The sequence below is a fragment of the Galeopterus variegatus genome, unplaced genomic scaffold (genome assembly GCF_000696425.1).
Source record: "Galeopterus variegatus unplaced genomic scaffold, G_variegatus-3.0.2 Scaffold1889, whole genome shotgun sequence".
Classification (NCBI taxonomy): Eukaryota; Metazoa; Chordata; class Mammalia; order Dermoptera; family Cynocephalidae; genus Galeopterus; species Galeopterus variegatus.
Genome location: NW_007728000.1, coordinates 199,720 through 212,260, shown reverse-complemented (window position 1 = coordinate 212,260; position 12,541 = coordinate 199,720). Strand labels below are relative to the sequence as shown.

Genomic DNA, 12,541 nt, shown 5'->3' with positions numbered 1-12,541 from the left:
GGCACTTTGCAGGACTCTGATTGGAAAGCGACTTGCTTCTTTTAAAGATTTCAGTTTTCCCCGAAATGAATTCGGGTGATGCATATTGGTTGCCCTTTTCATTTAATACTAAAATCTGTTGGCTGGAAATTGGATACGGCACTTTGCAGGACTCTGATTGGAAAGCGACTTGCTTCTTTTAAAGATTTCAGTTTTCCCTGAAATGAATTCGGGTGATGCATATTGGTTGCCCTTTTCATTTAATACTAAAATCTGTTGGCTGGAAATTGGATAATCTTGTTTCACTTTTAGCGTGGGACCTGTCGGAAGAAGGAGATCTGAGTACATTGCCAATAAGTTATGGATGTGAACTGTTCTTGTTCCATGGCCAGAATCTCTAGCTTGTTTTACATACCTTGCCAGATTTGAGGAGCATATTTTATTCATTTGAAGTCCAGGGATCTTGTGCCTTATTGTGCTACACTGTTTTGGAAACATTTACCGATACACTTGCCAGGCGATTTTAGTATAAAGTGCCCTCTTTTCTTGAAATATGTTGTACACTTGCAAGAGTTTGTAGACATTTTATTTTATTTATTTTTGGCAGCCGGCCGGTATGGGGATCCGAACCTGTGACCTTGGTGTTATCAGCTCCATGCTCTTCCAAGTGAGCCGTCTGGCCAGCTTTGAAGACTTTTTTTTTTTTTTTAAATTTAACAACACCATAAAATTTGGGATGATTGTAGCCTTTTAAATTATCTTGTTTTTGATAAACTTAGCTGAAACTTTTTATTAAAGGAAGTAAACGTAATATTTTGTTCAGTAGCATGGTGCCTTTACAGTGCACGTTTAACTTGCAGGGGATAGGTTGAACGATGGAGAAAATTCTGTTGGAGCTTTTCTGCAGTTATCGGTGATCATCTTCATATCAGATGTATGAGTATACACTGTGCTGTTCACTGAGGTGAACAAAGTAACTACTTTCAGTTGAAGTTTATGTGGTTCATAGCAAACAGTTTTGCTAAAGATATAAATGTATATTAAGTTTAATTATTTGAGAAATTAATTTATTTCTCAAAAAGGTGCTTCCTAATATTTTTTCTTTGCTACTATTATATATGTTGAAACTCAGATGGCCGTCTGTAAGCTTGCAGATTGCAAGTTGCTTTTTAAGAATTTGTTAGCTATTATCTTTAGTTTAAAAACAGAATAAGAAAAAGTTGGTAATGACTTATGCGTCTTCTGTTTTCCAGAATGAAAAGCGTTTGCCATACATAATTTTTATTAATATTTCCTGTATCTTATTGTAGTTAAGTGATCAAGAGATAGTGTTTTAATTTAAACATACTAGGATCTTACAGACAGTTGATGATAGAGTTGGACCTATAATTGTTAAAGAGTGTTTTCTATATATCCAACATGCCACAAGCATTATGTTCCTTATGCCCGTGTTCCTGCAATACCACATTGTGCATTCTGACTGCTCTCTCAGACTATTCATTTTGCTTTTTTGGGGGCAGCTGGCTGGTATAGGGAACAGAACCCATGACCTTGGTGTTAGAAGGCTGTACTGTAATCAACACAGTAACTGGCCAGACCCTCAGCATTTAAGGACCACTAGGATCAGAGTGATAAGGGATCTCATAAAATGAAGGCATCTTTGAACAAAAGACGACTTCATTGAGGTTCTTACCTGTGTTTCTCTGGACAACCTTTTCCTCTGGTATTACCTGTGGAATCAAGAATGTAGGGTCATGGTGTCAAAGCTCTTCTTTATTGTATAGCTTTCTTCCCTTTTTCATCTCTAATGGTGCTATATCTCTCCCCAAGAGCACACATTCTCTCTCTCTTTTTAAAACGATGCAAGGGATCTCTGGGTAAGTCACAAGTACATAGGATTTTCATTTTTACCCTTCTTACTGTCCTGGCCTTTTTGTAGCATCTTTATTCTTGCTGCTGCATTCCTTTCTTTCCTGTTGTTTTCATTTATCAGCACCTCGTATGTTCCAGGCATTATGCTAGGCATGGTGACTGACAGACAAAACTCCCTGCTCTTGAGGAGGTTACATTCAGTCCCCAAAGCCAACCTAAGTATGGATCTGTCATGCTGGTTGGTCAGTTTGTTCTTTGGCCACTGCTTCAGGCCTGCTCCCTTGGTTTTAGGTTGAAACTGTGTCTCTTTCAGCCACTTGTGTCCCAAGGACTTGGCCCCTAGAAAATCCTTGGAATTGGCCTTGGTTCTCCCAGTAAAGCACTATGCTCAGTCTGAGTCGGCACAGTGTGAATTTTTACCTCTTCTAAAGCCAGAGAACCAAGGGAGATGGCATGATATTGTAGAACAGGCGTGTATGGGTTCCAAGCATTACTGTTTATTAGTTGGATAAGGTACTTAGCCTTTCTGAGCTTTTGTTTTATTTGTTAAGATGATACAATAATGTTTTATCCATTTATGCAGCATATTTATGGAATATCTCCTGTGTACTGGACACTGTGCTGTTCACTGAGGTGAACAAAGTAAATACGATTGCTGCCCGCAAGGAACTTCAGTTCCCTGAGTTGTTGTGTGTAAGGATTAGTTAACATAGTGTATGTAAAGCACTTAACACAATGCTTAGCCCAGACTCATTGCTCAGCAAATGCTAAGGTTTCCTCCAGGGCCTTTTGTCATGCCCTCAGTTCCCTCACTGCTCTCCAGGCTGTCTGCCTGGAGTTATTATGCAGTGGTATCCAGTTTGGCATCAGGAATCACCACTTTCTGGGCATTATACATCTTAGGTCCCTTTGGGACAAATTGTAAACATAGCCAGTAGCATAATACTGCTTGAACACAGTTCACATGCTGTGTCTCCAACTTAGAAACTCAGTGATGTTTGGGGAGGATTTTTCTTTTCTCCTAGCCACAGAGAATATATTTCCAAACTATATTTTTGAAACTGTGTAGTAATGATGATGCAGCATCCTATAATTTAGAAGATAGTTTTTTTTTCGTATGGTGAAATGTTTTACTACAACCGTCAGTTCTGTTATAGTACTTAGCACTGTACAAAGTGATTTTCCTAATTGCCTTTTCACTCACAGTGACAGTGCGGCAGATATTGTTATTCTTATCTTATACTCTGGGAGACTAAGGTGCAGGGAAGTTAAGGTAACATGCTTATGGTTAAAATGCTAGTAAGTAGCAAACTAGGAATTGATCACAGCTCCTCTGATGCTAAAAGCTTTTCTCTTTTCAATAACTGTGTTTGTTCTATCACGCAGAGCTGATTTTTGAGGCTGTGGTCCATGGATCTGTGGGGAGGATGTCTATGAATAGTCTTAGGAAAGTTCTTTTTTTTTTCTTAGGAGAGTTCTTGAGTGGTCTGAAGTTGTAATTTACTTTTATGTAAGTTTGGGTCCTTGCTTGCTCCTCTTCGGGAAACGTCAGTAACTTCCATAGATTCCAAAAGGGGCCTACGTCGTCCTCCCTTCTCCAGTCGGGAATCACTGTGAACAGGTTTCAAGGTCTAGTTTGGCTAGCTCTCTAGACCAAATTTTGTTTTTTTTCAGTAAATTTTATTTTATTTTTTTGGAAACGTCAGTAACTTCCATAGATTCCAAAAGGGGCCTACGTCGTCCTCCCTTCTCCAGTCAGGAATCACTGCGAACAGGTTTCAAGGTCTAGTTTGGCTAGCTCTCTAGACCAAATTTTGTTTTTTTTCAGTAAATTTTATTTTTTTGTGTGTGTATTCTTTTGTTTCTGCAGAGTATCTATAGCAGTCTTTACAAATGTTGATTTATTTTTATTTTTTGCTAGCTGGCCGGTACGGGGATTGAACCCTGGACCTTGGTGTTAATAACACCACACTCTAACCAACTGAGCTAACTGGCCAGCTCTTTTTTTAATACTTGAGTGTCATTGTTTCTAAAGGAGGTTTTCATATAAACCTTTTGTTTCCAAAGAAGCTGGCATTGCCTGAATTTAAAACTCTTTTAAAAGCCACTTTTCTATTTGGCATAATTTATTTTATTTTTGGCCATTGTTCTTCAGAGATATTGTGTAACGAACAATATGAAGCAGGATGTTAGCACAAATCATAATGCTTTTTGTAAAAAGAAGTTATTGCCAGGTCCCCCCAATATGGACTGTTTCCCCCAATGATAGATTTTATGACCAGTATTGAGGAACTGGGGTGAGAGTGGAGTGAGTCTTACCAGATGCCAACATTCAGAAGTTCAAGGTTGGTTCAGTGTTTCCCACCATTCTCATCCCTTTTTGATTCCCATTCAAATGGGTGGAGGTTGGATGCTGACTTTTTTATAACTTAGGTGGAAGTCTGATTAGGCTTCTGTTAGGTAGACTTCTGGGATGAAAAATCAGATCGGAGAAATCTGCAGCTGGAGACCTTTTTCTGAAATAGTCTGGACACTGAGAAGATCTTGGCGTGCTTGGAGAGGCTGCGGACAGGAGTCAGGAGGCCTGCATTCTATGGCCATGCCGCTTTACAAAGGACCCCAGCTTTCTCATTTGGTAGAGGGGGATGTGGCCTGGGAACCCATTGGATCTTACATCTCCTCATTCCAGAACCTATCTTTGAGTTTACATTTGAGACCCATTAAATTACTTTCCTAGGGCTGCCATAACAAAGTACCACAAACTGGGTGGCTTAGAACAACAGAAATTTACTGTCTCATAGTTCTGAAGGCTAGAAGTCCTAAATCAAGGTGTCACAGGACCATATTTCCTCTGAAACCTACAGGGGGAGGATCTTTCTTTGCCTCTTCCAGCTTCTGGTAGCCCTGGATATTCTTTAGCTCTGAGTATAATTTCAGTGTCTGCCTCTGTTGTCACTTGGGGTTCTCCCTGTGTCTCTTTATGTAGTTTTCCCTCTGTGTGTGTCTGTCTCTGTGTCCAAATTTCCCCTTTTCATAGCACCAGTCATATTGGATTGGGACCCACCCTAATAACCTTGTAACTAGATTACCTCTGTAAAGTCCCACGTTCTTAGGTTCTGGGTTTAGGACTTCAACATATCTTTGGGGGGGGGGGGCACAATTCAACTTTTAACACCCATCAGTTGTGTTTTCATCTATCTCAGCTTCATGTACTCTTTTTTTTTTTTTTGTGGCTGGCCAGTACAGGTATCAAACCTTGGACCTTTGTGTTATAAGCATCTTGCTCTAACCAACTGACCTTACCAGCCAGCCCTGCTACTCTCTCCCTCTCTCTATTTTTTTTTTTTGGCAGCTGGCTGGTAAGGGAATCTGAACCCTTGACCTTTGTGTTACAACACTGCTCCCTAACCTGCTACTCTCATGCTTTATGAAGTATAGTTGTGTGCAACCTGTCTTGACACCAATTGACTTTTATACCTTTGCTCAGTATATAGACTCCCCAGGAAATAAAGTGGAGCTGTTGTTGGAAAGAATTTAATGAACTTACATGCCTTTAGTTATGTGTCAGTCACTCAGCAAATATCTATTGGACTGTCTAGATATTAAATGCTCTTATATTTCAGAAGCATTTCTATATCTGTAACTTTAATGTTATTTTGTGTCTCCAAGTATTAAGATTGTTATTTTCTGTCTCCATGTATTAAGGCTTAACATTACCTTGTAGTGGAATTTTTTTCTTTTTTCCTTTGTAGGATTTTGCTATAAAATGGGACTTCTGATTGTACTCACTGGACTGTGGCTGATCGCTTCAGTAAAGGCAGATTCAAAAGCTATTACAACCTCTCTTACAACAAAATGGTTTTCCACCCCACTGTTGTTAGAAGCCAGGTAAGAAGACATTTTTTTTCTTTCACACACATATTTGAGTGTAAGTGTAGGCTCTGCCAGTGGATATTCAGGAGCTTTTTAGGAAGTGAAGTTATCATCTTCAAATGCATTTATTAAGAGCCTCTTTCAATGTGCACAGTGCTATGTGCTGTACAAAGGCTGTTAGGACAGAGTATCTATCTTTCAGTAAGTAGGACAGGGCTGTATTGAGTCAGAGACATTTAGGAACTTCTTTAGAAAAATATGTTGAATTGGTTAAATTATTATATCTTCAAGAGAAAGAACAAGTGTGGTAATAAGAGAAGAGAAAATTGTGTAAGAGAGTTTCTACTTATTTGAAGAAAGTTTTAAGAGATATTTAATATAAGGAAGAGAAGAAAGGCTGGCAAGGTGGGGTAAGAGGACATGCACCCCTTAAGAACTTGGAAGAAGACCCCAAGATAAGAGAATGCAGGGGAGAAGCTGAAGAAATGACACGTACATCTAAGATTTACGTGTTCTATATTTTAACATCTCCAAAATCAGGATGCATTTTTAATTAAATCAAGAAATTATCTTTTTTTTTTCCTTTTGTCTTTTTTACTGACCGGTAACGGGATCGCAACCCTCAGTGTCGCATCCGTACCGGGGACCGGCAACGGGATCGCAACCCTCGGTGTTGCGTCCGCACCACGCTCAGCCAGTGAGCGGGAACCGGTCTCCACATGGGATCCGAACCCTCGGCGGGAGCGCTGCCACACTCCCAAGCAGCGCACTCTCCAGTGCGCCACCAGGCCGGCCCAAATCAAGTTTTCCGTGTCCGGCAACGGATCGCAACCCTCAGTGCTGCCCCCGTACCGGACCGGGGACCGGCAACGGGATCGCAACCCTCGGTGTTGCGTCCGCACCACGCTCAGCCAGTGAGCGGGAACCGGTCTCCACATGGGATCCGAACCCTCGGCGGGAGCGCTGCCACACTCCCAAGCAGCGCACTCTCCAGTGCGCCACCAGGCCGGCCCAAATCAAGAAATTATCTTGCAATTAAAATTGGTAGCATTTTTCATAAAACAATGATAATGTCTTAAAATTGATGAAATACAATATAGTCGATGATTTCTTGGGAAATTTTGTATTCCAAGTGTGCTTTTAGCTTATGTTTATAATATAAATGTAATGAGATACTGCTCTCTATAACCAGTTTTTTATGTTTGTGGATGGAAACTTGTTGTTGTATCTCAAATAATGTATAGTTAGGACTCATAGAGAGTCTTCCCAAAGGATAAATGTAGGTAGATTAAATAGCAAACACCTGGTAAGTCTCAGTGTTTGATAGTGCTAGAAATTTGAACTGTCACATCACTTCAGTTAATTTTGTGGTCTACCTTTATCATCTTCAACTTAGAATTTTGTCTTCTAACATTTTCTCCTTAATCTCTCAGAAAATGTCAATGAAGAGTTTTGTTGTGTTGTGTATGTGAACACTTGCACCCCTTAAGGAAGAAGCCTCATTTGGTATTGCTAAGAGGACCAGTGGGAAAGGGGGCATGTGAGAGCTGGTCTTGATTTGCTCAGGAGCGTAGTGGACTTTCTGCTGAACACACTGTTCTTCCGTCCTTTTTTGTGCCTCCCTTTTCTCAGCAATGAAATGGCAAAAACAAAACAAACCCCCAAAACTACTGTATTTCTTTTACCATGATGTTACAGTAAATAATTTGATAAATGGATTGAGCTCCTCAAAAGGCAGAACTTTATTAGATACAGAGTAGTTGTAAAACTGCGGTCACCTCCAAGTGACGAGGTTGTTTGAGATCCTAGACTGCCTTAGTCAGGACTCTAATAACTGAGCTTTTTTTTTTCCTTTTTGCTAATCTTATTTTGGATGATTTTTCTGGTGTAAATCTAAGTCATTGAGATTTACTATTACTTTCTGAATAGTTTTGTATAATTAACTGTCTAGATGTGTTTTGATATTCTGCTTAGCATTCTTAACTGAATTACTACATTCCATTACCCTCACTTTTGTTTACACTAACACATGTTTTGATACCTGTGTATTGTTCTAGAAGATTCTTGTGGCATGTACCTATGGACTTTGAGAAAGTATGCTAAAATTGTGAGCCTTAATTGCTCAATTTTTTAAGTTTCTTTGATCACTGTGAAGTGGGTATGGTATAATGTTTCCTTCACCAACTTCCCCATCACAGACATCTCCCTTTTTCATGACATCCTGGTCATTTGCCATTTTAGTTTACTATTTTTAGGTGTCTTTTCCTATGTCTGTTTGCATACAGTTTGCCAAGGTATTGGGACACTTAGGTAATTTAGAAATGAGCTCTGCTTATTTGAAACCGCTCCTTATTCGTCTCCAGAGCTAGCTGAGGTCACCATTCTTCCCTCCTATGTCCGTGGTAGGCCCTGATGATGGGTTGCGGCACTCTGTCCATTTGAGTGAGGAAGAATGGTTAGAATCTTTTTCTACAGTTCAAGCATGCAGCAATTAAAGAACTTTTGCCTTCCTTGTATCTAGCCCTTAGGGACTAAAAATATTCGTGTTTATATTTATAGGTTGGGCCTGATGTTTATGAAAGGATTGTAGCTTTGTGGTTGTCCATGAAGTGATATTTATATTTAACTGAAGTAAAACCTTGAATATGTTTTGGGCAGCTATAGTTACTAATAAAAATGTTATGTAAATAGGTATTATTAAAATCAAAGCCAATTATTGTTTATTGAGTGTTAGATATTATAGTGGCCCAAGAATGTAGCATGATAGAGGTGTAAATCAGATAGACTTGAATTTACATTCTAGGTTTTTTATTTACTAACTCAGTGCCCTTAAGCAAATTAGGAATATCTTTGAATTGCAGTTTCTTTATTTGAAAAACAGTTATAACAGGGTACTGTGAGGTTTTTGGCAACATGGGTAAATATACTTAGCATAGTGACTCTCACATGGGAGACCCTCCTTAAATATCCATTTTTCTTCTCCTTCTGCTAAAGGGAAGATCAATTCTTTTCTCTTCAGTGTTTTGGGTGGCTGGCCAGTACTGGGATACAAATCTTTGACCTTGTTGTTATCAGCACCACTCCCTAACCAACTGAGCTACCCAGCCAGCCAGGAAGATCAATTCTGATCTCCCTCAGTAACTTTGGAAATCTAAGAAAATAAGTTTATCATCTTATTCAGGTTGTTTGTGGGTTTTGTTGTTGTTGGAGGTTAAAAACTTTTTATTATGATGTTTCAAAACATTTATAAATGGAGAGAATGATATAATGTGCTCTCTCTGTACCTATTACCCAGAATTAACAGTTACCAATTCAAGTCCAGTAACCACCATCACCGCCACCACCACTCTCTCCCCTCCCCCACTGGAATATGTTATTTTTTATTGTTTACTTTTTACATTTTTAAATTTTTTTGGCAGCTGGCTAGTATGGGGATCTGAACCCTTGATCTTGGTGTTATAACATTGCACTCTAACCAACCGAGCTAACTGGCCAGCCTTGGAATATTTTAAAGCAACCCAGACATCATATAATTTCATCTGTAAAACAATAGATTTTATTCACTAAAATAGGTATAAGAGGCTACAAAACAAAACTAAGTTAAATATACTGTAAAAAATGGCAGTGTTCTTCTAATAATATCTTGTTCTGTTTTCCTCTCCCCTGGATTATTTCAGTGGATCTAGTAATTAATTTTCTTAGATCACGTAAGACTTATTTATGCAGTGGGATGAAAAGAATTTATGTTTCAAGAAATTTTCCTGAATTATATGAAAAGCGTGTATTTATTTGTGTATGGCCTTTACCAGGAGGGTCTTAGCCTGAGTACTTCCTTGTTCTCACCACTACAACTGATGAGTGTGTCATCCTGCCCCCTTCTTCTGGCTTATCTTGTGAATGTGGCTTTAATTCATAAAGTTAGTGTTTATTTGCATTATCATGACGTATGTGTTTTAGTACCTGTTTTCTTAGACTATAAGCTGTTCTAAAGTTGGTAGAAAGCTTAGAAAAACACTACTTTCAAGGAGGCAATAAATAATTTAATACATTCTAATGAGTATTTTCAGAAACCTATTTTTAGAGAAGCTGTGCATTACCAGGAAATGTTTCTTATTTTTCCCATATTTCTGTGTCTAGCTGTGGAGTAGAGTGAGAGTTGTACACCCCAGTGTTGACAAGTAATGGGAAAGTCTTCCTTTGGCTAGGTAAGCTGAGATCCAGATCTGTAGTTTGCTTTAAGATAGTGAAAGATCACCACTACATTAGTATGGCTCGGAGGAGAATATACCAGTTTACATGAGTCATTCAATTACTATGTGCATTTTCTTTTAGGAGTTTTAGACTCTTGAACGAAGGGAAATTTAGAACAGCCTTTATTTTAGGTTACTAGGGTGAAGTTGAAAAAAAAGTTAAGATGACATTTAAGTTCTTAGATCTAATTTTGTTAGATCAGTGCTAATTTTAAACTAAAATTTGGTGATCCTGAAAATTTGGATTTATGAATGTTAAAAGATTTCAACATATACTCTTTAATCTCCCAGAAATTTTTCTAGGGTTCGTGTTTTACTGTGGGAGAATCTTAGGCAAAACATATTTTTTATTCTTTGCAACGTCTTTCAGAAGATAAGTGAGCAGAACTAGTACTAGTATTATCAATTCCTAATTCTGCTTGCACTGTGGACAGCATTTTTGCTAATGGGGTTTTATAAGCTTTTTTTATATTGGGACTTCCCTGTTGTTACATTTTTATTATTCCAGGTTTCTTAAGAAATAGTTATTAAGCTATTAAATAAATAAGTTATTGAGCTAATAAGTTATTAATAGCTAATAAACTAATAAGACTTGCTTATCATTAAGAAAATATATTATGCATAAAAATGTATGATGTGTATGATAAATTAAAAGTCAGACTATGGACATTTGGAAACTTTAAAACATATTTTTACTCTCTTTAGTAATATGATTTATTTTAGAAGATTTTATTAAGTTGTTTTATTTCTGACATTTCCCCGTTTTCTCCCAGTGAGTTTTTAGCAGAAGACAGTCAAGAGAAATTTTGGAATTTTGTAGAAGCCAGTCAAAATATTGGATCATCAGATCATCACGGTAAAATTGAAGCAAATGCTTCTTTGACTTTGGTGTCTGGGAAAATATTAGAAACAGTGGTCTCTGTTACAATGTGTGGCATGGCAGTTAATGGAAAACATTTTTGTCTTTAATGACTAGAGCTGTGGTGATAGCCAGGAAAAGCCAATGCATCCCAAATAATTATTATTATTATTATTTTTTGTCCTTTTTGAGACCGGCCGCACTGCGCTCAGCCAGTGAGCTCTGTGAGCGCACTGGTCATCCCTATATAGGATCCGAACCCGCGGCAGGAGTGCTGCTGCGCTCCCAGCGCCGCAGTCTCCCGAGTGCGCCATAGGCTCGGCCCCCAAATAATTATTTTTGAAGTTTATAACTTTAGCTGTAAGCAGCACTCCTTTTTGACTCCCCTACCCCCCATTTTTGTTCTGTTGTGTTCTTTTACTAAGCGCTGTGTAGATATTGTGCACATACAGTCGTCTTTTGGTATCTGTAGGGGATTGGTTTCAGGACTTCCATTGGGTTTGAGGAAGCTCAACTCCCTGATATAAAATGGCATAGTATTTGCACATAACCTATGCATATCTTCCTGTATACTTTAAATCATCTCCAGATTACTTATAATACCTGATACAATGTAAATGCTGTGTAAACAGTTAACTGTATTGTTGAGGGAGTGATGAGGACAAAAGTCTGTATATGTTCAGTATATGTGCAGTTTTTTTCCCTGAATATTTTCCATCTGTGGTTGTTTGAATCCATAGATGCACAACTCATGGATATGGAGGGCCAACTGTACATTTCATTTTAAATAATTTAATGTTTACTTAATAACTATCTGATTTGATTCACTCTTTCTTTTGTTATGAACTAATTACACAACTGATCTATTATCTGTTAAGTTCATTATCATTGAGTTAGTGCCATTCAGAATGTTTTCCATTATGCCTGCCAGCCACCCACAACATGAGTGTCAAGGTATCAAATTAATGATATATCCTGTGTCACTCGTTTACAGTTTATGATGTACTTTCACAAACATTTTCTCTCTTGATATAGGCTATATAGGGTGTAAACATTAATAGTCAAAAATGCCAATATCTGAGTAGTTAAAGCTTTGAATATTATAGTGACAGGTATAAGTCCTTATGGAAGAGGAAATGTTCAAAAATTGTGTGACTGCTGTTAATTTTAATGGAATTGATTTTTTAACTTTTATTAAAATAATACATATTTTAAATGTTGTCTAAATCTTTTTTATGATATAAATATGTAAAGGTTTTGAATAAGCATCTGTAAATTTTAGTTATGTAATTAAACTCAACTAGAATTGTTTGTTTCGAAAAATGATTTACTTTTAAGAGTTCATAGAACTAATTTCTCAAAATAGGTTTTATAATAAAATTTGAACTCTGACATTTACAATGAAGTTTCTTCATTTAGTTCTATCAGTGCTGCTGAAAAAAGTGAAATTTCTTCAATATAAATATTTTATATGTATACTTTTTTTTTTGTGGCTGGCTAGTATGGGCATCTGAACCTGTGACCTGGGGTTATAAGGCTGCGCTGTAACCAACTGAGCTAACCAGCCAGCCCATAAATGATACCTGTTTTTGTTTAAAGTTATGGGAATATGAATTATTGGAAATGATCATAAAAGTATGTTAAACTTTTCATTTATTTGAAATATTATTCATATTTCTACCATCCAAAGATTGACACCATTAACATT

The 12,541-nt window shown here is 37.7% G+C and overlaps 1 protein-coding gene and 1 non-coding gene across 3 annotated transcripts in view; one reads left to right on the top strand and one right to left on the bottom strand.

Moving 5' to 3' along the window:
• UGGT1 (UDP-glucose glycoprotein glucosyltransferase 1) overlaps positions 1-12,541 on the top strand; it is a 120,978-nt gene that overhangs the window by 1,199 nt on the left and 107,238 nt on the right. For both annotated transcript variants that reach the window (XM_008579456.1, XM_008579455.1), the window contains exons 2-3: positions 5,604-5,739; positions 10,748-10,830. In XM_008579456.1, the coding sequence (XP_008577678.1) occupies positions 5,618-5,739; positions 10,748-10,830 (205 nt within the window). In that variant the 5' untranslated portion in view covers positions 5,604-5,617. The remainder of the gene's footprint in view (positions 1-5,603; positions 5,740-10,747; positions 10,831-12,541) is intronic.
• Positions 3,774-3,847, bottom strand: TRNAN-AUU. The gene has a single exon. It is a non-coding gene; the product is annotated as a tRNA-Asn (tRNA).